At 32.6% G+C, this 24,723-nt stretch overlaps 1 protein-coding gene across 1 annotated transcript in view; it reads left to right on the top strand.

Annotated features, from left to right (window-relative positions):
* The first annotated feature begins 3,732 nt into the window (after positions 1-3,732).
* Positions 3,733-24,723, top strand: part of Rheb (Ras homolog enriched in brain) — a 37,522-nt gene continuing 16,531 nt past the window's right edge. Inside the window, exons 1-4 of the mRNA XM_072546793.1 lie at positions 3,733-4,036; positions 4,094-4,165; positions 5,206-5,413; positions 17,355-17,484. Of these exons, the coding sequence (XP_072402894.1) occupies positions 3,988-4,036; positions 4,094-4,165; positions 5,206-5,413; positions 17,355-17,484 (459 nt within the window). The 5' untranslated portion in view covers positions 3,733-3,987. The remainder of the gene's footprint in view (positions 4,037-4,093; positions 4,166-5,205; positions 5,414-17,354; positions 17,485-24,723) is intronic.

The following is a 24,723-nucleotide window of genomic DNA, read 5'->3' as shown; positions in this document are numbered from 1 at the left end:
TTTCAGAATTCTTCTGTACACCCACAGCTCGAATGATTCCAGTTTTTTCATTGATGTCGCATTCAAGGTCCAAGATTCCATTCCATAAAATAAAGTCGAAAAAACATAGCACCTCGCCAACCTAACTCTTAGTTCCAGTTTTAAATCCCTGGTACATATCACTCTTCTCATTTTGTTGAAATTTGCTCTAGCCTTTTCTATTCTTATTTTGATCTCCTGATTGTAGTCATTTGTGGAGTTAATCATTGTTCCCAGGTATGCATATTTGTCCACTTGTACGACGTTGGTTCCATTTATTAGAAGATTTTCGTTATTTCTTCGAGTTTTCGATATTCTCATAAACTTCGTCTTCTTGACATTCATTGTTAGACCATACTCTTTTCCATACTCTGCTATTCTGGTCACCAGTCTCTGAAGATCTTCAATATTTTCGGCTAAGATCACAGTGTCGTCCGCATATCTAATGTTGTTAATGGGAACTCAATTTACCATTATTCCAGCTGTTTCACCCCCAAGAGCGTTTTTCAGGAGTAGGCATTAAAAATAATTGGCGACAATACGCATCCCTGTCTCACTCATTATTTTTATTGCTTGTAATATTTCTTCTTTTGTAATATATGGACCTATTTCTTCTTCTTTTTCCTAGTAAACATTGATAATTTTTTGTTTCTGTGTTTTATCATTCTGAGAAGGACAATGGACGTTAGATATATTATTATTTATATTTAATGCGGAATCCAAAATTATGTTATCAGGTGGCTTATGGGGGGACGTACCCCCCTGTTCGTTGCCCGGAAACTTATATGCATGATCTTGGAACATTCCCCCATCACTTTGACCCCAGCTAGTTAATAAAGAGAAATGACAGCCTATGTCTCTCACGAAGACTTTAACCAATCATTTATTTTAACAAAATATCGGGGTGTCATCTTGTCAATAGAGGATAAAGATCTATGATAGACTATATTCTGTCGAATAGAGTTACAGCCCTCTCAAAGGTTGGATGTAAGAGCACTAACATCAGCAGAAATAGGAAGCCACCAGAATACACCACAAAGATAAAAGTCGAAAGCTTACAGGATGACTCCACAAGATACCTATCCGAAAAAAGAACAACCGAAAAAGAAAACAGAAACACATATATTACAGAAAGTTATGGAGTCAAAGAAAGCTGGGCAAAAATTAAGTCTAATATCTTAGCTTCGGCCAACGAAGTTCTTGGTGAAAGAAATATAAATAAAAATAAATCACTCCCAAGGCGAAGAACTCCATAGTTTTGTACAGAAGTAAAGGAAAAATGTAAAGAAAAGAAGCAAGCTTACGTGAAATACATGTCAACCAAAACACAAGAGGCATACCATAATTACAAGACAACTAGAAACGAAACACATGCACTTGTAAGAAAAGTTAAAAATGATCACTGGGGACGCTTTGCAGCAAAAAAGCTCAATGCAGAGGAAGAACAAACGACGCTAGAACCGGAAACACCAGAAATTACCACAAATGAAGAATTTAATATAAATGTATAGGAAGTTTGGAAAATACTTGAAAACCTGAAGAACAGAAAAGCAGCAGGTAAAGACAGGATACCAAACAAATTACTGAAATATTGTGGAGCAGCAGTGATAGAACAATTAACAACATTAATTAATAAAATTATAAAACACAATAAAATACCGGAAGAATGAAGAACGAGCGAAGTAATTCTACTATTCAAAAAAGGAGATAAAAAACAGCCAGAAAACTACAGAGGTATAAAAAACTTACAATTATAGTTTAGATAAGTTTAGCAGATGATCAACAGGGTTTTTGTAGTGGAAAATCGTGTACAGATGCAATATTCGTTACAAAGCAAATTACTGAGAAATCACTAGATTATAATAGACCAGCATTTCTGTGTCTGATTGATCTAAAAACAGCGTTTGACAGAATAAGACTCGAAGATGTAGTCCATCTTCTGCATAATATAGAAGTTCCCCTAAATATTATAAAAACTATCGAAAACATCTACCAAAAAAACAAAATGAATGTCAGAATAGATGGACAACTTACAGAACCTAAAGAAATAGGCAGCGGAATTAGACAAGGGGATTCATTGAGCCCATGCTCTTCAATTTGATCACAGATGAAATCATCAAAAGCGTTAACAAAGCAAGAGGATACAGAATGGGAAACAAAGAAATAAAAATACTCTGTTACGCAGACGACACAATATCAATAGCCCAAGATGAAAATAGTCTGATCTGGTCCACAGATTTAACATAAGAGCAAAAGAATTTAAAATGACAATCTCAACTCAGAAAACTAAAACAAAAGTAGTCAGCAAAGAACAAACCAAATGTAAAATAGAAATTGATGACATCAGTATTGAACAAGTAATGGAAATAAAATACCTGGGAATTACACAGTCTAGCTAAGGAGACCTGGACAAAGAAGTGAGAGATCAAGTACAAAAAGCAAATAGAATGGCAGGATGCGTTAATAACACTATATGGCGAAACAGACACATCAACACTGAGATTAAGTCAAGAATGTATAAAGCCAGTGTAAGACCAATAATGGCATATACCTCAGAAACAAGACCCGACATAGTTACAACGCAAAGGCTACTAGAAACGGCAGAGATGAGAGTACTGAGGAGAATTACAGGAATTACGCTGAGAGATCGAAAGAGAAGTGAAGACATTAGAAGAAAATGCAACGTACAGTGTATAAATAAATGAACACAAAATAGAAAAAAGAATGGAATAACCACATAAGCAGAATGGACGAGACCCGTGTCGTCAAAATAGAAAGAGATAAGTCACCAATCGGCAGAAGTATCGGACGACCGCGCAAAATATGGAGTGACAACCTTCCATAGAGGTATTAATTCGCCAATAAACAAGCAGAATTGCTTATAAATAGGAAGAAGAAGTAGAAAAAAACATATTAGCAACACTGAAGTGTTTCTCAAACCATCAGTCCCTGGTGTTTTATTATTCTTAACCTTGTATATGCGTTGAACGCTGCAGATAAGTACGTATTAGTTTTACACAAAACATTGTAACCATGCTTCTTGTTCTTATAATGAAACCTCAGAAGTATGGTGGGAGAACAATCCTGTTGACTACAGTAAAATATGTACCCGATTAAATGAGAATAGTTCTATAACAAGTTTCGGTTAACCAATATTTCTCATGATGACTTTTCAAGCATGATGTTTTTACAATTATTAAAAGTTACAGTTTAAAAGGAAATTTAATAATTTTAAGACCTAAAAATAAATCTCGTATTATTTACTACATTGATATGTTCGTTCATCACGTACCTAGGTGCTTTTATATTTCAATTTTTTCATGTTTACAGTTCTCTGTTAAGATCTTTTCTACATTTTTATTATTTTGTTTAGATTTCTTGAATTATTAAATGCTTGACAACATGGCACCCGTGATTCTCAGAATAATCGATACCGGTTGCCTACCTCTGAAATGCCCCTGAATTGCACGTTTTATATATTTTTCAAAATAAAGTATTTTTTGTAATTCGTATATAGTAACTTATACATTAACCAATTAAACATCATTCACGTAATGATTGTATCTTTATAATCGTATGTTAGTAATTATACAATAATTTTAACGGCGTGTACGCCTATGATAACTCGGATCGAAGGATATAAGAAGAAACTAAAAACGTGCTCAAACAGTTCTTCTTTCAGTCACGTCATTCTTGTAATGTAAGGATAACTGACATTAACCTTGGACTTTGGTGTTGATGACTGAATGTATCACACAATTAGTTTAGAATATAAAATTTTGTCAAAATTACCAATGCAGTTATAACTTTTGAATGTTGTTTAGACATGTATTATTTGTTTTCATGTAGATATATGTATGGCTGTATTATAATATTTCTTTTGTGAGTTCTTTCATTTATACTAAAACACCCTAAAAAGGGCACATTTAACATTAATAAATCTGAAACATAGTAACTAATTTGGTCATTATGCCTTCAAAACAAAGGAAAATAGCTGTTATGGGTTATAGATCAGTAGGTAAGAATGTCCTCTAAATTAAATAAATGGCACAAATTAACGTATTTCTATTTTAAGGAAAGTCATCACTGAGCATACAGTTTGTAGAAGGTCAGTTCGTGGACTCCTATGATCCTACAATCGAAAACAGTTAGTACTTATTTTATGTTATGTTTCCCAATTGTTACAAATCTCCTAAAAGCTCTAGTTTTCATGTCAATGTCACATTGTTTTGCACATATTTTAACAATTACTATCTAGTTTACTGATATTTCAGTGACTAATACAAGAGAAATTCATATTAAAATTATATTGATAGGTAGAATAGGAACTTTATTTCATTTTTATGACTAAAATACTGATAAATATGGAGCTGATGAAGTATGTTATATGCAATTTACCTAAACAAGGTGACATCGTATTATAACTTCTTATTATAGTTAAAAAATAATAAATAGCCCAGGCATTGCTGTATTTTCAGTTCAGTTAAATTTTCCTTATTTTTTTGATCTGAATGTCATAACTGCCATAATTAGATTGTAGTCTGTAAGGAGTACCTAGTAGCTTCATAGTAAATTGGTTAATAGATTAAAACCAGGCTTACGTCTTAATAATTGATTCTATTTTCGATTTTCCTAGTTACCTTTTTCTTTCAAATCCATTTCTGTTTCATGGATATATACTTTCTTTGTTAGATATACTATAATTTTATAACTGTTTTTATACATTCTCTCTGGTACCAGTTTTTTAATAATCATAGCCTTGCATATTAAGAATGTGTTAATATAAATATCAATTAATTTTTAATTGTTTTAGAAAATTATTCTAACAATTTGTTTTCTTGTAGTCATATATTTACTTCTAATCTTTCCCTATCGTTTCTAATGAATTTTTGCAGTGGAAAAAATTTCAGTTTTCATTCATTTTATGACCAGCGACACTATGAGTCTTGTGCATACTATGGGGAAGTGAAAAAAGGTGTATTACTACATTAATATTTAAAAATCATGGGACATTTATTTTAATTATTTGATGAATGACATGCACTCCAGCATCTTTCAAAATACTGTTATTAAATTGAAACAATTTTTGTACCAGCACCATATATGTTAATTATGGTTTAAATATTTACCAATACTATAGGCTTCAATTCTTTGTGATAATGCATTAACATGTAATTTCTATTTTAGCTTTTACTAAATCTACCAGAATCAATTCACAAGATTATGAATTAAAATTGGTAGATACAGCAGGTCAAGATGAATATTCAATATTCCCTTCACAATATAGTATAGATGTCCATGGCTATGTTTTAGTGTACAGTATAACTAGTATGAAGTCATTTGATGTAGTGAAATCTATTTATGAAAAATTATTAGACATTACTGGAAAAGAACAGTAAGTTTGTTTATTTATTGATTTATTATTAATTATACAAGGATTAAGTCTTCATAGGACTTCTCTATTTATTCTCTTTATTGGTATTATTATTATCTTGTATATATTATATATGTTTTTATTTATTAACAGTACTCTACGCCAAAAGTTAGTGGCAATGTAGTGTCATTATGATAAATATGTATTTTGGTTCGCTCCTGCAATAAACCTCACATATTGAGAGTTAGAGAGCAACATAATGTACTGTGACATCAACAAAGGAATTAAAAATAAAAAGTCTTAGTGCAGTGAAAAAATAGTGTCTCAAAAAATAATTCTAAATAGAAAAAATAAATAAATAAAAGTAGATACCTATTCCAATTCAAGTCAAAAAGTAAAGCACAACAAAAACAGAAATCCATGATGGAATTTCTTCCAATGTTGCCAGAGTGTGCAAAAAGGTATAAGTTCAAGGATATATAAGTAAATTCCTCAAATTTACTCAGGTGCTTTGTTCAACACTTTTAAGCTCTAAGGTTAATACAAAAAAAAAATAAAACAAACATAGAGTAAGCAGCAACATAAAAAGATAGGAAGTACCAGAGAACAGTGTTAGATGAATTAAAAGAAATGAAATCAGAAAATACAAAATTTAAAGAAACAATAGGAGATCAAAAGCTCAGAATAGCCCAGTTGGAGACGGAAATCAAAGATAAAAACCTTGATCTGAAGGGCATTGACGACAAATATAGTGGAGACAATAAAGGAAAAATAGTAGAAATACTGAACACATTAGAAACAAAAATTAACCCAGAAAGAGTTATTGATTAGGACAGAAGAATGGAATGACATAAAATTGGGCAAACAGGACCTATGGCATTAAAACTAACATCAAGAAACAAGAATTTTGACAGGCTTAAAGTAAGTAATAACTATGGAGCACAAATACATGGATTGAAAAAGACTGCACAAAAGAGGTTGTGGAAGAAGTAAAAGCCCTATATCCCATAAAATAGGCTAGGAATAATAACTCATGAAACAGGTAGCCACAGAACAAATCAAGACGATTACAAGAACCTTAAAAACTAGCACAAACGAAGTCTAAATGAGAAACAAAAGAACCAGAAACATACATGACAAAGAAAAAGGAAAAACATGAAATATTAAATAATAAAATAGATTATTTACCCTTTGAAAAAAGTTACAGCCCTTTGAAGTTACAAAATAAAAATTGTTTTTCTGCATTATCTCGTAAACTACTTGACATTTTGTAATAAAAATGGACATGTTACTTTCTTGTTCTGAAAGCATTTTTCATAAAAAAGAAACAACAAAATCTAAACCCACAGAAAAATTTTAAGGGGGGTGTGCAGCCCTAAATCCCCTAAACTTTTGAGTACGTTAAAATAAAATGAGTTTTGTGGCATCATTAGTTTAACACATTACTTTTAACATTTTTTGCCTCATCACTTTTTTTCAAAAAACAGTTTTTATTGAATTACAGCCCTTTTCATTAACCTTTAAAAAATTATGTGGAACTAAAGAGTAGAGTAGAGTAAATTTTTATTTGCATAAATTTTTAAACATAATTGAGCAAATAACCTTACATTATTAATTACAGATTAAAAAAATATATATTGATATCACACATTTAAAATATATTAACATTACAAATTAAATATGCTGATCAAGGAGAAGGCTAGGAGAGGTACTCCGCCACAGTATATGGCTCAATGTCAACTAGATGTTGAAAAACCTTTCTTTTAAAAGCTCTATAGTATGTTTCCTGTTGAATGTCAGATGGTAGACTATTATAAAATTTAACACACCCATACAAAGGACTTCTCTCTGTTATAGACAATCTGTGAAGTGGCAAATTCAAATAAATAAATGGCTTAAATGAATTAGCAAGTACAAAAAATGTCTATAAGCTCTATAAATAAGTTATTACAATAAATGTTACACATTCAGTATCATTTTAATAAGGAAAACTGAATGCAATGAAAAATCATATTTTTCTGACGAAATTGTTCGTCCTCTATTGTTACAGAATACACTTTCTCTGTCATAAACCCCCAAAAGCAAAAGTCCATGGGGTTAAGACCTGGACTTCTGGGTGGCCAAGAAATAGGTGCGCCACGACCCCTTCCAATCCACTGACCAGGATACTGCCTGCAAAGGTATTCCCGAACTTCATTACTGTAGTGCGGTGGAGCGCCATCTTGTAGAAACCACATATTTTGCTTTATTGCAATATTCACTTCTTCCAAATACTCTTGTTAATCGTTTGCCAAGAACTGCAAATAATTTTCACTATTTAAATTGTTGGGAAGAAATACTGGGCCTATTAGATTGTTATCCACAATTCCTGCCTAAACATTAACTTTGAAAGTCCTTTGGTGCTGAGTCGTTTTTTTGGCGTGAGGATTTTCGTCAGCCCAAATGTGCTCGTTATGATGGTTTGTTATTCCATTTCTACTGAAGGTAGCCTCGTCGGTAAACAAAATATTTCTAATAAAATTAACATTTCGAGTGTTTTCCATTAACAACCAATCGCAAAATCAAATCCTTTTAGGATAATCTTCAACCAATAACTATTGAACCGTTGTTAAGTGATAGGGTTTAAGCAGCTGATCCTTCAAACGCCTCCAAACCCGTACGTAAGCAACATTTAGTAGAGCAGCTATTACCCTTGTACTTGTTCCAGGGACTTCTTCAATGATTTCTAAAATGTCTTCATCAGTTGCATCCATTATTGTATGACTACTATTGCCAGCAACTTGAGGTTGTACCGGTTTCCCATAAACGACGATCAATGCTCAGAAATAATCGTCTATCGGGTGTATTTCGATTGGGGTATTTTACTGCATAACGCCTTGCGGCTGTTGCACTATTTCCTTGACATTCACCTACGATATTCCCGATAGTTTATTGAAATCATAATTTAATCTGATCCAACTTACCCAAAGTTAAATGCATATCTGCCATGTCCTGAAATGTGTAGGCCATTGTCATATCAAAATTTTTAATATTAATCTTATTCACACAATAAATGATAGCTTCAAATTATTGACTATTATTGATGGAACTGTTTGTAATTATTGTATCCCTAGAAACTAATTGTAATTTTATGGCCAACTAGGAAAAAACTAGTATTTCGAAAAAGTGATAAGAGGCAAAAAAGTTTTAAAAATAATGTGTTAAACTAATGATGCCACAAAATTCATTTGATTTGAACATACACAAAAGTTTGGGGGGATTAAGGGTGCACACGCCCCTTCAAATTTTTCTGTGGGCTTAGATTTTGTTGTTTCTTTTTTATGAAAAATGCTTTCAGAACAAGAAAGTAACGTGTGCATTTTTATTACAAAATATCAAGTAATTTAGGAGATAATGCAAAAAAACAATTTTTATTTTATAACTTCAAAGGGCTGTAACTTTTTTTGTGTACACTTTTGTACTAAGGAAAGTTGGATTTAATCAATTTATTTTTGTCCCCGGAATGCGTGATTTAATTTATGACATACCTTTTTGAAACACCCTGTATATTTTTGATTTATAGGTATACAGAAAGCTTCTGACAAGGTATCAAGAAAAAAATTATGAGATATACTACACATAAGAGACATCAACAGTAGGGATAATAAGAATATTGCAGAATATGTACTAAAATGACAGAAATTGTGTTTTACACAATAATAGAATAGTCTCACAATCATTTAAGACACAAAATGGATTAAGGCAAGTTATTTATAATATTTATGGATGAAATAATAAAACAATGCTAAAGACCAGTGAAAATCGTCAGGCACAGACATTTACAAAGAACAGGAATCTCAGTGGAAGAATTTGCAGGTTACATAATAATCATGGCTCAAAATTAGAAACAGCACAAAAGAAAGTAATAGTAAGTGAAGAAATGCAACAAATAAATATACAAATAGTTCTAAGTATCTAGGATCTAGACTTTGTGATGATAAAAAAGAACTAGTAATAAATAACTGAATAGATAAGATACTAAAATTATAATATGTGATGAACAAAGCTTTCATAAATAAAAATACACATTTCAAAACGAAAATACAAATTTCATTACAGGTCAATACTAACATTTGGATGTGAATCACGGACCCTAACCAATAAACAAAAAAGTAAAATCCAAATAGTAAATGTGTCATATAAATGGTTAAAATAACAAATACAGTGCTACTAAGGGATGAGCTAGAACTAGCCACAGCTCTTAAATTGATAGAAAAAAGAAAACTAAATTGGTGGGAATGTCTACAAAGAACAAACGACTCCAGACAAGTAAAACATATGGCTAATGAGGAGAGAAAAATGAAAAAGATATGAGAATGAGCTGTAGGTGAAATACTGCAAGGAAGAGGAGCAACATGGACCGAGAGCAAGAAATCTGACAAGTGGCAAAAAATGGAAAAAAAATTATATGAACTATAAAAAACAAACTCAATTGTAAAATAATATAAATTGTAACTTACCCTATACCACTAGGTGGTCATATTTATAGTAGATCAGCTGTTTCTCTATACATTGTCATTATTCCTACTATAGGAAATAAACCAAAACATATGACTCAAACTACTCAACTAATTATAAACAATTAGAAAATGGCTAATATTACAATGGTCGTTTTTATACTTCTATTTTATTTTTTTTATTGCATTATTGAACCTACAGGTTGTCCAATAACAGATACAGTAAATAAATATTTAATTCATAGTAATCAGAAATAAAAGTGTTTTCATTGCATATTAAACAAATAATGGGTTATGATCTAAAAAATTGAATAAAAATCTACCTAAGGCTCCATAATGTTGATAATCTTGTTTATTCAGTGTTAAATATGGTTTTCAGAATTAATTATTTTTTTTTTTTCACTGATGTTGAAGAGATTAATGGATTTGAGCCTTATTTCATTATTCATACAAAATGACTAAAACTGTAATAAACATAATAAGACTAGATGCAGGTTACACATGTTATCAAACTAAATTGAAAAAAATACACATACAAAATTAACACAACAAAATTCAAATAAAGAAACCTATGTATAATAAATTGAAAAATAGAAAACATTTGAGCTGGTTAAAAAAACAATTAATTTTTCTCAGATATACCACTTTTTAATAGTTTCATGAGTATGTCTCACACATTTTTCCCAAATTTCTGTGTTTTATTGGTTTAGTGCCTCTTTCCACATAGTTATAACAGCACTATCAGAAGGTTCATCTCTACCAATATACATGTTGTAATATGACTTGTAGTTTGCCCATATTAATTCAGTAGTGTTGAATTAACAGTGATAATGAGGTTAGTCTCAACACTTCATGGCTGTGTTCTCTTAGTAGCTAATCAATTATATACACATGTCATTCTCTTTTCTGTTCATTTTTGCAATTTGTAATAATTCAAGTTTTGTGAGTTTTTCCTCATACTCGATCTTTTTTGTTGTCGACCAGCTGATAATTACCATTCTAGTTGAAACAGCGTAAAGTTGCTTTTCTAAAATAACACTGATTATTCATCACAACTAGTGATGGCTCTTTGGGAATTGATTGTTCACTTATCCATTTAGTGAGAATTTCATAGTTCATTTCCCCATGATAATCAGCTACTTTAGATTTTGAACAAAATAATAAACTTGCTTCAGTAACAAATCCTTTCCAAGAACCAACATGAAAAATTATAAAACGTTGTGGGCCAGTTGAACAATTCATTATAATTATCCTGGATATTTTCTATATCCGGTATATAACTTTGTAGTTTTTCTATATCAACAATCTTCTTATAAAAGGTAAAAGAAATAATAAATTAGACTTACTCACAATCAATTTAATTTAACCATCCAGACGACCGGTTTCGCTTTCTACAATATGCAAAGCATCTTCAGGTCTCGATACAAAGTTAAATAAATGATGCCGGTACTCTATTAATTGATGGTTGAAAGAACATGGTTCAAACTATCCTGTATTTTTGATTGGAGAACTCAAGTCTGCTATTGTAATTGTTTGACATTAAACGGGGAAGTTCTTGAGGAGACAGATTTTATCCAATGAAGTAGAGATAGGTGTAATGTAATTGTTTGTTTGATGAAAGTAATGTTCTATACCATTGAGTTATTTAAAAGTTATTTATATTTATTCCAGAGATATATTTATGAAATGTGTGTTATTTATTGAGATTTTATTTTTAAAAGTGACAGTTGTGAGACAATGAATGAGATTAGATGTACAAATTGTGTGGGTGTGCAATTCTATCAACTTATAATTATCAAATTTCTTTGATAAAGTTCTGTTGTAATATGTGGCAAATGGTTGTAAAGTCCAATATTTAAAGTTAAAAAATTAAAATTGATGACACTTTAAGATACAGAAAACACACAGAAAACACTTAAAAAAGGGGGGACGAAACAGACATTAAATTTAAAAAAGGGGGAGGATTTGAAAGCACTACATCTCTTCTCTTACTTGGAGACAATGAGTTTTTTTTTAACTCATTGTCTCCAAGTAAGAGATGTAGTGCTTTCAAATCCTCCCCCTTTTTTAAATTTAATGTCTGTTTCGTCCCCCCCTTTTTAAGTGTTTTCTGTGTGTCTTAAAGTGTCCTCAATTTTAATTTTTTAACTTTAAATATTGGACTTTACAACCATTTGCCACATATTACAACAGAACTTTATCAAAGAAATTTGATAATTACAAGTTGATAGAATTGTACACCCACACAATATGTACATCTAATCTCATTCATTGTCTCACAACTGTCACTTTTAAAAATAAAATCTCAATAAATAACACACATTTCATAAATATATCTCTGGAATAAATATAAATAACTTTTAAATAACTCAATGGTATAGAACATTACTTTCATCAAACAAACAATTACATTACACCTATCTCTACTTCATTGGATAAAATCTGTCTCCTCAAGAACTTCCCCGTTTAATGTCAAACAATTACAATAGCAGACTTGAGTTCTCCAATCAACAATACAGGATAGTTTGAACCATGTTCTTTCAACCATCAATTAATAGAGTACCGGCATCATTTATTTAACTTTGTATCGAGACCTGAAGATGCTTTGCATATTGTAGAAAGCGAAACCGGTCGTCTGGATAGTTAAATTAAATTGGTTGTGAGTAAGTCTAATTTATTATTTCTTTTACCTTTTGAAATGGACTCACACAAGCAACACATTCATAATCTTCTTATAATTAATCGGAATCTTTCCACTGGGATATGCAAATGCTTCAGGTAATATTAGTGTAATTTTTTTATTATTGTTAATCTTGAAGGTGTGATTGGCTAATCCGTTAATAAGATGGTGTGTTACAACCAAGTTTGAGTTTTCATAGGAGTGGTGAAAATGCATTATTTTTAGTTGAACCTTCTGATTCCTTGGGATATTTTTTGTCACTGGATTCCGCGGATGACATGGTTTTTTTTAGTACCCTGACTACCAACTTTTGTAATCAATTACATCTTCAGCATTGATCAATACCACATTAAAGCGGTTATTTTTACATGAAGTCTACTTTTCTAATTTTTTTAATAACCGCAAAATCCATATCACAGGGTAGGAAGGAATAACCTCTAATAGGAAAATAATGGTTAATGGTCTTAAATGTTTTGAGCGAAATTAAAGCGAAAAAAAACCTTAACACAGTGTGGATTTTATTTTGTGCTCTACAACCGACATAGAAAACATAAAGATATTTTACTAACGGCATGTTCTTTATAAAATACCTCATTAGAAATGACCAAACTACCGTTACTCTCATGATACAGGAAAAATGTTGCTTTTCCTGTTTTAGTATTGTTAATACAAAAAAAGGTTCACTGTTACCTGGCGAAGATAGGAAACCTTTTGCACTGGAATTTGTGGCAGTTGAAGACTCTTCATAAAATCTATAGAAATAACCACAATTTCCTCGTTGGACTCGGCCATTTCTTTAACAAATTTCATTTGAGTAGAAAATTTCTTGGCTCGACATAGATGAATCATTTTCTCGGTGGCTGCAACTTTCTTTGCATTATCGTTCAAATGCGTACTATTTATTTTCATTGCAAGCTCCTCACATACACAACATGTGTCTACCTGAGGTCTTTTAAATGATAATTAAAAATCTTCTTTAAAAACTTTTCTGTAGTATGAATACTTAACAGTGACATATTCCGGAATTTTTTTTTGTAAACATTTTGTACATAAGAGTGATATCTAGTTTTTCATTTAAATAATACTTTTCCTTGCTAGTATAGTAAGCTAACTTTGTGTAACATGATTTAATATGTTCACGAATAGCCTTTGTAATAATACCAGAAATTGCATTGCCTGAGGTACTTTTTCCCCGTTTGTCGAATGGTGATTTTCCTGCACTTGCAAGAAATACAAGCCGCCTCACTCGGTCAATTGTTACTTCCTTAAGAAAACAGAAGGTTAATTTACAAACGGTAATTTTTCTATTAGGGGTTGATATGGAGTATACACAGCTACTACTTCTATTAGGCTTTGAAGACTTACCAAGTTCTTTTCTTCTACGTCGTTGCTTATAAATGAAAAGCACTTTTTCCTGTACCTAAAAATTAAGTACATATTAACAAATTTAGATTGATCAGTCAACAAAAAATTGTTTTCAATGAAAACTTTTATTATAGTTTATTTTTATGAACGAGAGAGTAATTAGCATAATTTTAACTGGTAGCTCCGACCACTCCATGGGCGTGCTCAAGATTAATTGAAAAATTACTTTGAATAATTGTAAAAAATAAATGAATTATTTAAGTGTTATGTGTATGTAAACAAAAGTGACCTCTTTTATCACACACTATATTAGAACTGACTGGCCTACATTAAAAAGGGTTTTAAAAAATTCATATTTTTTTTAATTTTTAAAAATTACAAAAGAGAAAAAGAGTTTTTAAAACCGTCTAAGGTATGTTAAATAGATGAATAAAAATATTAATATAAAACTTACAGCTACTTGTTACAAATCCAAATCAGATTCAGAAGATGAACTTTCAGAACCAAGATTTATAATAACTGGCTCGATCATTTTATCAGTAATATTGTCCAGCTTCCACATTTTTTCCTCTTCTTTAATAGTGTGATTTACTGCCTTTTCCCAGTTTTCAGGTTTTACATTATTTACGGCCTCCAAAAACAACTGTTTAACATCATGAATTTTAAAAGTGGTATTTTTTCTTGAAACTTCACTCTTTATCTGTGCCCATACCAGTTCAATCGGGTTTAATTCACAATGATATGGTGGGAATCTAAGTACTGTCATTCCACGATTTTTGGCAATTTCATCAATTTCGTATTTTTTAAATTTTTCTTTATGAAGGGCACACAACGAATAAAGTTCCTTTCTTATAGATCCGGGATGGTACGTAATATTTTTTGAACTCAGCCAATTCTGCAAGTCTTTTTTTAACCACTTGGTTGTGGGCAGTCCTTCTATAAGTCTGGAGTGATAACTTGCATTATCCATTACTATTACACAGTTCTTAGGAAGAAGATCTATCATTTGTTCGAACCATTCTTGAAAGACATCAGCGTTCATGTCTTCATGGTAGTCACCGGTACGAGTTGATTCAAAAGTTAATAAACCACCTTCAACAAAACCGTCTGAACTGCCAATGTGTACTATTATCAGCCTGCGTCCTTTTCCTGATGGTGGGTTTAAACCAGTAGATAAGTTATTTACAAAAGCGTGCCTTTGACTTGTAACAGTTTCATCCTGCCAAAATTTATTTGGTGTATAACCCTCGTTGATCCATGTTTCATCAAGATAAAATATTTTTCTTTTTTGGTTTCTCATTTCCTTTATGGTTCTTAGAAAATGTCTTCTCCATATGACAATATTGCTTCTTTCTAATAAAATAGACTTTCTGGGATTCTTTTTCCAGCGGAAGCCTATTTCTTTTAAAAGTTTCCATAACGTACTTCGACTCATTTCTGGGTAATCCTTATCATCTCGAACTGAGACAAGAACTTTATCCAATGTTGGAAATTCTTGTCTAAAGAAGAATTCATGCACTTTCCGTCGAAGTCCTTCTTTAAAATGATATTCTATTTGAAATTTTGGTTTCCCTGGAGCATTACGTGGCATTTGAAAACTACCACATTTCTCGTCTTTAATAACTCTGTAAATCGTAGATTTCCCAACACCAAGTGTACTGCTAACTAACTCAACGGTCTCATCAACACTTTCACATAAACGTTTGTCTGTAAATGATTTAAAACAATTAAATATTAATGTTTTTTCATTAACTGTTAGAGGACCAATTTTTCGGCGTTTACACGGCACTTCCAAATTTTCCATAACACTAGTATACACAATAAACTGCACCTTGCAACTGAAGTACCTACTTTTAGTGAACTGTTAAGAATTTTGAATACGCCACTTGGACCTTCCTATATACAAAATGGAAAAACCCACTATCACATTTTCTGTGGAATAAGTTTAGAAGGTAATTATCTAGTCAATTACTGTCGTAGATTCCTGGAATTAAAGAATTAAATGTTTGATTGTTGAAACCCTTACTTCGTGGAATGCACTCATTTCAGATAAAATAAAACGTTTTATTTTATCTAAAGAATTAAACTTTATTTTGCAAATAGGCAAAGAATTAAACTTTATTTTGCAAATAGATAAAATAAAACGTTTTATTTTATCTAAAGAATTAAACTTTATTTTGCAAATAGGTAGGTACTTATTAAACTTTTATTGGTTATATATAACCAATAAAATAAACATCTTACATTTCTTGCAAATTCATTAGTACCTGTTAACCTCCATCACTCCGACACTGGCAACCTTATTTAGGGATTAGTAACCCTCACAACTATTGTATTCTATTCTGCTCCAACCTTTATACCTGGTGGTCATACTCAATTTAAAATTGTTTTCCTATATACTTCTGTAAACTTGTTGACAAATATCTGTTTTTCATTGAGTCACCCGTATCAACAGTTTAGGGATTTGCATACATAATTTATTGTTTTATTACTCTCTCATACATAAAAATACACTATAGAAAAGAACAAATTATCAACTTACTTGCAATCTTTGGAGGATGGAGAAGGAACTGCAGGAACATTCTTCCCCTTCCAATTGATGTATTCGTTTCTTTAACTCTATCTCGTTTAATTATTTAATTTCTTATTCGCTTTAACTGATTTCAAAATATTTTTGTCAAGATATAATACAAATAAGTAATCCACAATATTATTACTACTGTATTCGTATTCACAACACATTTATTTGTCTACGTGCATTCACAACACAAGATTGAACTTACTGAAAATTATTGGCGTTATTGCGCCAAATTATAACGACATGTGCGCTGCATAGAAGAAACGCATTTAGTCATGGACTTATGGTGTTTCTCTAATACATCGCCAAATCATACCACCGTTGTAGATAGGTTACGAATGCATTGACTCAAGGCGTTTCTTTACAAATATGTGTTTACAGTTTAAAAGTCCATTTTAGCGAAAAAACGATTTTAAGTGATTCATTTAGAGGTTAGAATAAATATTATAATTAAGAATTAGCTAATAAATAAATTCTTACCCTAAAAAATTGAAACGAAGGTAACAGTTAGGCGTTATAACAACTGTTTGTTAAAAAATATGTTTATTCAAAGTACGAAAATGGATTGAATATTTAAATGACACGAAAATAATTTATAAACACATTACAAACGCAACTTACAACTGCCAGTAGGTGAATCAATCATCGACCATCGTCCTAGGGCTGTCTTTGTTCGATGTATGCTGTTTTGTATGGACAATCGGCTTAAATTAATCGATTTAGTTTCTGTGAGTAGGAAAGAGACCGTAATATAAAAAACAGTTCGTGAATAATGTCATATTTGTTCAAAAATCTAGCAAATATATATTGTATATATTTAATATTTCAACATTATTGTTTTAGTGTTCCAGTAGTTTTAGTTGGCAATAAAACAGACTTACATTTAGAAAGAACAATTCCTACAGATGAAGGAAGAAGACTCGCAGAAGAATGGAGAGCTACGTTTTTAGAAACATCAGCAAAACAAAATGCAGTAAGTGATTTTCTATAACTAGATCTACATATACATGAAGCATCAGAAATTACAACAATACAATGATTATTAAGTGAAATGTGAAAATCATTTTGGTACTCAGTCTATTGGTACTTATTCCTTCTTTAGTAAATTTGTTCAGTTTTTTCTTGTGGATGTTATTGTTTAAAATTCACTGTATTAGAAGTAATTGAACTAAATTCATTCTCTAAGATAGTGCTAGTAGTTTCTAGTGAAATTCTTGATTTAAGTAGATAGTTCCTTAAAAAGGTTCTGAAACTGTTTTCTTGTGGCATGTCTAAGTTAAATATTGTGTTTATAATGGGTTAGGCAACTTCTTTAAGTGCCGTCTCCCGATCGGAGGTTGAATATCATCATTACTATCCTTACTCTATCTACTGCTGCTCTGAAGAGTTCTATAGAACTGCATTTAAACCAGTCCTTAAATTCTTCAACCATGACACTCTCCTTCTTCCTATACTCCTTCCTCCTCTTATCTTTCCCTGTATTATCAGCCTTAGCAGTTCATATCAAGTGTTGTTTTGTTTCTATTTATTTACATTAAATATTAATTTATTTTGTTGTATAATCCACTTTTGCAATAATTATGTGACCTATTTGATTTAAAATGGATTCAGGATTTTTTTATACTTTGGCAGCTATGTCAACTTCGATCTCTGTCTCTCTGTAAATTAGATGGACTGTATCTTTGAGCTAACACATTAAAAGCAAATAACGCTTCTCTCGTTCCTATTCCGTTTCTGAACCCAAACTGATTATCATCTATTCCTTCTTCTAGTTTTTTATTTATACGACCATGTATTATTTTTAGAAATAATTTGAGAATGTGACTTATTAGTGATATTGTTCTGTATTCACTGCAATATTTAGCGTTTGTATTTTTAGGGATAGTACAAAAGGTGGAGAGTAACCATTGTTTCGGTATGTGTCCTGTTTTGTATACTGAGTTAAATAAGTCTACTATAATGTCTAAGGTCTAATCATTTATGCATTTTAAGGTTTCTATAGGGATTTGGTCTGGACCTACTGCTTTAGCATTTTTGCTGTTTTTAATGCCATTTTAATTTCCTCTTTTAATATCTTTAAAACCATATCCTCTTCTACTTCTATCTCCATCTGTTCTGTTCTATTGTCTTTGAACAGTTCATTGATGTATTCTGTCCATCTCTTTAATTTGTCGTTAGCATTCAACACAAGTTTCCCATTTGCATCTTTCAGTATTCAAGGTTTTCTTGTTCTATTGTTGTGAGTTAATTCTTTAATTATTTATGTGTTAAAACTATCATGTCTTTTCTGGTATTCTTCTATTTCTGCGCATTATTCTTTTACCCATTGTTCTGTGGTTAAGCCACAATTGATTGTAATAAAAATTATATTGTTAAATCGTTTTCAAAAAAGAATATTTTAAAAAATCACGGGAAAATGTATAACCCAAGTTGTTGGTAAGTTATTAGGTTGACAATCTACTACCAACTTGAATTATACATTTTCCCATAATGTTTTAAAATAATCTTCTTTTTTTTTTAACAATTTCCAGAGTGGAAATCGAAACGTCAAACATTAGTTAGTCATAATTTGATTTTCATTACAATAAATTGTGGCTTATCCCTACATAAACATACCTCGTTTAATTCATTTTGAAGGACTTTCATATGCTTCAGAACTTTACAAAAAACCACATAAAGTCAATTGAGATTTGACTTTGAACGACCTTGTTTATATATTTTATTAATTACTGACAAATTACTCTGTATATATTTTTGTGAGATACCACCTATGCGTTAGAGAAATCGAGATCTCTCTTCGCCAGCCGAAATATTCCACACTCATTCTATCGACGCAGGGATGACCTTCGAGAATTTACGCAGTTCTCGTTACCCAATCAGCTGCTTCGGGATACTTCGATCAGTATTGGCGATTTTAAGTATTAGTGCGAATTGTTTTCTATGCGAAAAAAAAATTAATGTGATTAGTAATTGTGATGTTTGTAATTAAGTAAGTTTTTAAGTTAAGTTAGTTAAACTTAACGTTGTGCTTCACTTGATATCTAAATCCACAGAAAAACGTAATAACTGGTGTCAAAGTTGAAATTAAGTGAAAAGAAGTTATTTTCGAAAATTTGCATGGTTAAAACAACAAGCGAAAAAAATTGGAGGAAATTAGAGATATGATTTCCGCAATGGAACATTATCGACGAGAAGAAAAAGAACCTGACGAAAGACGACAAGAAGAAAAAGAAAGACGTCGAAAAGAAGCTGAAGACAGACGTCGTCAGGACGACAGAGAGTTGCTCATGAGTCTTATAGCAAAAATGGTGGCCTCAAAAGTAAGTAAAGAATATATGGAAAGAGAAATCGAAGAGGCAAAATAAGGCATGAGCAAAGAAATTGAAGTAACACGAGACCTAGTAAAGAAAAGACATGATGAAGTAACGAAAACTCTTGAAAATATCTGCATACAAATAGAAAAGACCAATCAACTAAAAGTTGATGGTACACCAAAGGTAATTTGTTCGCCTGTCCCTGTCAACGCAGTTTGTAAAATCTAGAAAAACCTAACGTCAAGAGGCGCAGCTTGGCTGCTCTCCCCCAAGCGCCCAGATTCTCAAGATCCACAATAAGACGAAGTAGCGACAGCTTATTTGCCGATGGACTTGCCAATAGCCACCGAGCGGAAAGAAGACATGGGAATACCGACGGCCTCTCGAGAAGACCGCTCTATTCTGCGAGAGCTAAGAAAAACTAAAGTGCCAGATTCTACAGTTGAAAAGCATAGAGGGCGGAAGTGACGAAGAAGCTCTAACCAAAGAAAACCTCTAGGCCGAGTAGATGAAAGATCCAGATCTCAAGATAGTCCGTGAGTGGCTGGCCAACGGAGTTAGGCCACTGTGGTAGGATATTGTCAAATATGAGCCCTCGGTGAAAGACTATTGGCTTTAGTGTGACTCCTTGTGTCTGCGAGATGGCGTCATTACTCGTAAATGGGAGAGTCCAGATGGAACATAACAGTGCTCCAAGTTGGTCTCCTAAGAACATGTGTAGAGGACGTGCTTGCAGAACTCCACGATAGCCGATGCGGGGTTCATTTTGGGATCAACAGGACTTTGGCCCGAGGTTACTGTGTTAATTGTCGGCAATATGTGGAAGAGTGATGCAAACGATGTGACCTTTGTGCATCCAGAAGGAACCCGAAACCATACTTACGAGAAAACTCAAACAATATATTACCGGGTCTCCATGGGAACGAGTTGCTGTTGACATTCTGGGACCATTTCCAGTAACAAAATCAGAAAATAAATATTTGATGGTTGCTATGGATTATTTTTCCAAATGGCTAGAAGTAGTTGCACTAACCAACCAAGAAGCAATCACAGTTGGTGAGGCCCTGCTTGAGAATGTCGTTTCCCGATATGGGGTTCCATTTCTACTTCATTCCGATCTGGGGCGCAACTTCGAATCGGAAGTTTGGAAGACTTTGTTGCGAATTAAGAAGACCAGAACGACATTGTTTCATCCTAAGTCCGACGGCATGATAGAAAGACAACCGGTCCATCAACAACTATCTGTCCCTGTTTTTACTTAAAAACCTGAGAGACAAACTAGTGCCTGTTTCTGCTAGCCTACTGAAGCTCTCAACATGAAGCAACTAGTTGCACTCCATCAATGCCATTGTCTGGTCCAGAGATGAAGCTTCCCATCGACCTCCTACATGGTAACCTGCCAGACAGAGAGAAGGACCAAGAAACACTCCCCAAGTATGTCAGCGGCCTAAAGGATCGAGTGGTTAAGGTCCACGATTTCTCAAGGAATGAGATGCAATTCACCAGTGACAGGATGAAAGTTAGGTTCAATTAGAAATCCACTCCCATTGACTTCAAGGAAGGTTATGCAGTCTGGCTCTACCAACCAACGAGAAGGCAAGGTCTGAGTCGTAAGTTGCAGCGGCCCTGGGAGGGATCGTACTTGTTCACTAAGAAATATTCCACTCATTCTATCGATGCAGAGATGACCTTCTCAAGAGCGGAGTTCTCAATCAGCTGTTTCTAGATAGTTCATTCTCATTATATAATCCAGCAGGTGTGGGCTCAAGATTAGTATTGGAGGTTCTACGTCACCATCATCATTATTGGTGCTAGCCCTATAAAAGAGCCTAGAACTTCCCAAGTCTATTACGCCAGTCAGTTCGATCCTGAGAGTGGTAAAATATATCACGTTATAAACCGTTCTGAAATGTATCAATTTTTAAATGGTAAAATCACAGTTTGAAATTATTTTGTTATTTCCACCACATAGTTATAGTGCAACCTCCAAGTCAATCTAGTAAACGTGACGTTAGTACCAAAAACGACCTCAGAATATCTATATTAATGTTATAACCTATAAAATACCTGTAAAATAAAATAAAAATAAAGGAATAGAAATAAAACAAGTTTTGGATCAGGATCCACACCAGTTTTTGAACCGGTGACAGGGCCGGTCTTGTAGCGTGTCTGATATTAATCAATCATGACTTCGAATAACACCGTGAATACTATTCACACTCACACTTTATCCTTTCCAGAATTGAAGGAACTAAAGTTCATAGCCTAGTTGGTCCACGTAAGTACCTATCTTTCGCTTCCAGAATTGCCAACAATGTTTATATCTTTCTTCGAAAAATACAGTTGATTCACTGCTTCATTCCCACAAATACATAATGTTAGTATAAAAGAAACTCAAGTAGAAATGAGGAAACTTATTACTCCAACTCAAATACTACTAATATCAAATACTTGCCCTACTGTTCCAAACACGATAATTGAACAAGAACTACATAAGATGGATAAACGCTGTCTATAAGGTGACTTTCCCAAGGGTAGGAATGTCGAACGAATACAGCCATGTCTTGAGTTTTAGAAAACAAATATTTATCACACCTTTAGAAAATATGTCTATTCCAGATTCTTTCATCATCTCTCATGACAATACCACTTACCGATTATACCTTTCTATAGAAGGACTGTACTTTCTATTTAACTGTACAAAATGCAAGACTATTGATAACCATGAAGCAGAATGCTCTGACAAAGCTAATCCAACCAGTTTTAATGAACAACCAGAAACTTCCCGAAACATATTAACTACATTAAATGAATTTAATAACCAAACAGAACAAACTATGGAAACTGGCGACAACATGACAGGATCTATAAACAATAGAATCGAAATATCCTCCTTAAAAACCCCAACATCAGCAATCTTACTCCAGTAGAAATAACCCATCTCTAATTATTACAAACGTCTCTAATCAACTAAAGAGGCTAATCTTATCTTCTCCAGGCATTAAACGAAAATACCCCACGGACCGATTCACAGATCTTCACTCGTCCCGTAGTAAGCAAACCAAAGAAATTCAGAAACATCAACCAGAAATTCCCGCGAAGAACTTTTGCTTTCTCTAGAGGCAAGTAAATACAAAATAGAAAACAGATCACCACCATTTATCTTTAGCTACAATGAAATATGTGACTTCGTGGAAAACACTCGAAAAAACTGCCGAGCTAATTGGTATCCCTAATCTTGTTTACTGTTATACCTACAATTCAATATCGCTAGCTTAAAAAATAAACTAAACCCCAATAATCTCTCTTCCACAGAAGAGACAGATGAACCATTACCTTAGACAAAATTCTTCTTCTTTTTATATAGACATGACTCTGTCTGTTTTTCAATGTGCCTCCAGTAAGTTGTCGTTCCATGTTCCATCGTTTTGGTGGTCTTCCTATTGGGGAACCGTCTGTTACCGTCTTTACTACTTTATTTGTTGTCATTCGGCTTATATGATCGTTCCATTCTACTCTTCTATTTCTTACCCAGTTCTTGATGTTCTCCACCTTGCATCTACGTCGTATATCTGTACTTCTAGCTCTGTCCCATAGTGTCTTACCATCAATTTTTTAAGTATTTTCATCTCTGCTGTTTCTAACATCCTTTTTGTCTGTTTCTGTCGCGTATGTCATTATTGGTCTGATGACTGTTTTGTAAATTCTGCCTTTCGTTTCTTTCCCGATATTTTTATTTCTCCATATTGTTTCATTTAAGCACCCGAATTTCTAACATGTCTAATTCCTATATTTTACAGTGGAATCTTAATGTGTTTTATACCCATTTAGAACAGTTAAAACCTTTAATAAACGAATTATGCTCTAATATGTTATGTCTTCAAGAAACTAATTTTAAACAAACCAAGTAGCTATCTTCGTAAGAACAGACCAAGAAGCTAAGCGAATTTCATTAAGTACTAATCTCGAAGCTGTAGCAGTAAGTATTACATACCAAAAACATATTAATACATGCAACATTTATTTACCACATCCTAGCGAGCTAGACCTACAAGAACTAAATAGCCTACTTGATCAAATTCCACATTCTCAAACATCTTATCGACTCTTCTGATCTACTATTACTTAATATAAGGGAACCTGCCAGATTTAACTCCTATAACTATTCTTGAACTATATTGCAAAGATATCATCCCAGAAACAGCATCCTGTATTCTTCCACATCTGCAACCCTGGTCTCCCTCCTAACAAAAAGACTAAAAACGGTACACCCCTCATAGAAAGAAAGGCTCACCACTTTTGATAGGAATCAACTCAATGTATCGTTAAATATAAATGCAAACTTCTTCCATGGACAATCCACCCCTTAACTATTGACTTAACACTTACAAAGTATCCCAAATCAACTGCAAATTCCACAATAAATAAACATTTTTTATTATATTATCTGTACAAACTGCAGTATACTTACGAGGGCACAGCTATTTTGGAAGCCCTAATGTTCAAAAAGAGTAGAACGATGAAGTGCATTATAACATGACTCATTAAATGCATTACTGGGATTCAAACAAGTATATATCAAAAACCCTATTTCACAAACAATAAAAACGAACTAGAAACATTTTGATCATTAGGAAAGGACGCGGCTCCTATTTGGGTACCTTCAAATATAGATATCTATGAAATGAAAAAGCAGATTCAGTTAAGAGTTACAGGTCACTTACATAAGTCCAGAACCAGGTTAAAATCCAATACATGGGAAAATCGTTGGGAAAAATTAAGTACAGAATTAAATATAATCTGCTCAAAAGTAAATGCTGTTCTGGAGAATCCTGCAAACAGAAGAAACCAAGTTATTATTAACTGTCTAAGAATTGGCCATACTGCCTTAATCCACG

Source organism: Diabrotica undecimpunctata, chromosome 10 (genome assembly GCF_040954645.1).
Source record: "Diabrotica undecimpunctata isolate CICGRU chromosome 10, icDiaUnde3, whole genome shotgun sequence".
NCBI lineage: Eukaryota > Metazoa > Arthropoda > Insecta > Coleoptera > Chrysomelidae > Diabrotica > Diabrotica undecimpunctata.
This window is presented reverse-complemented; position numbering and strand designations above follow the sequence as displayed.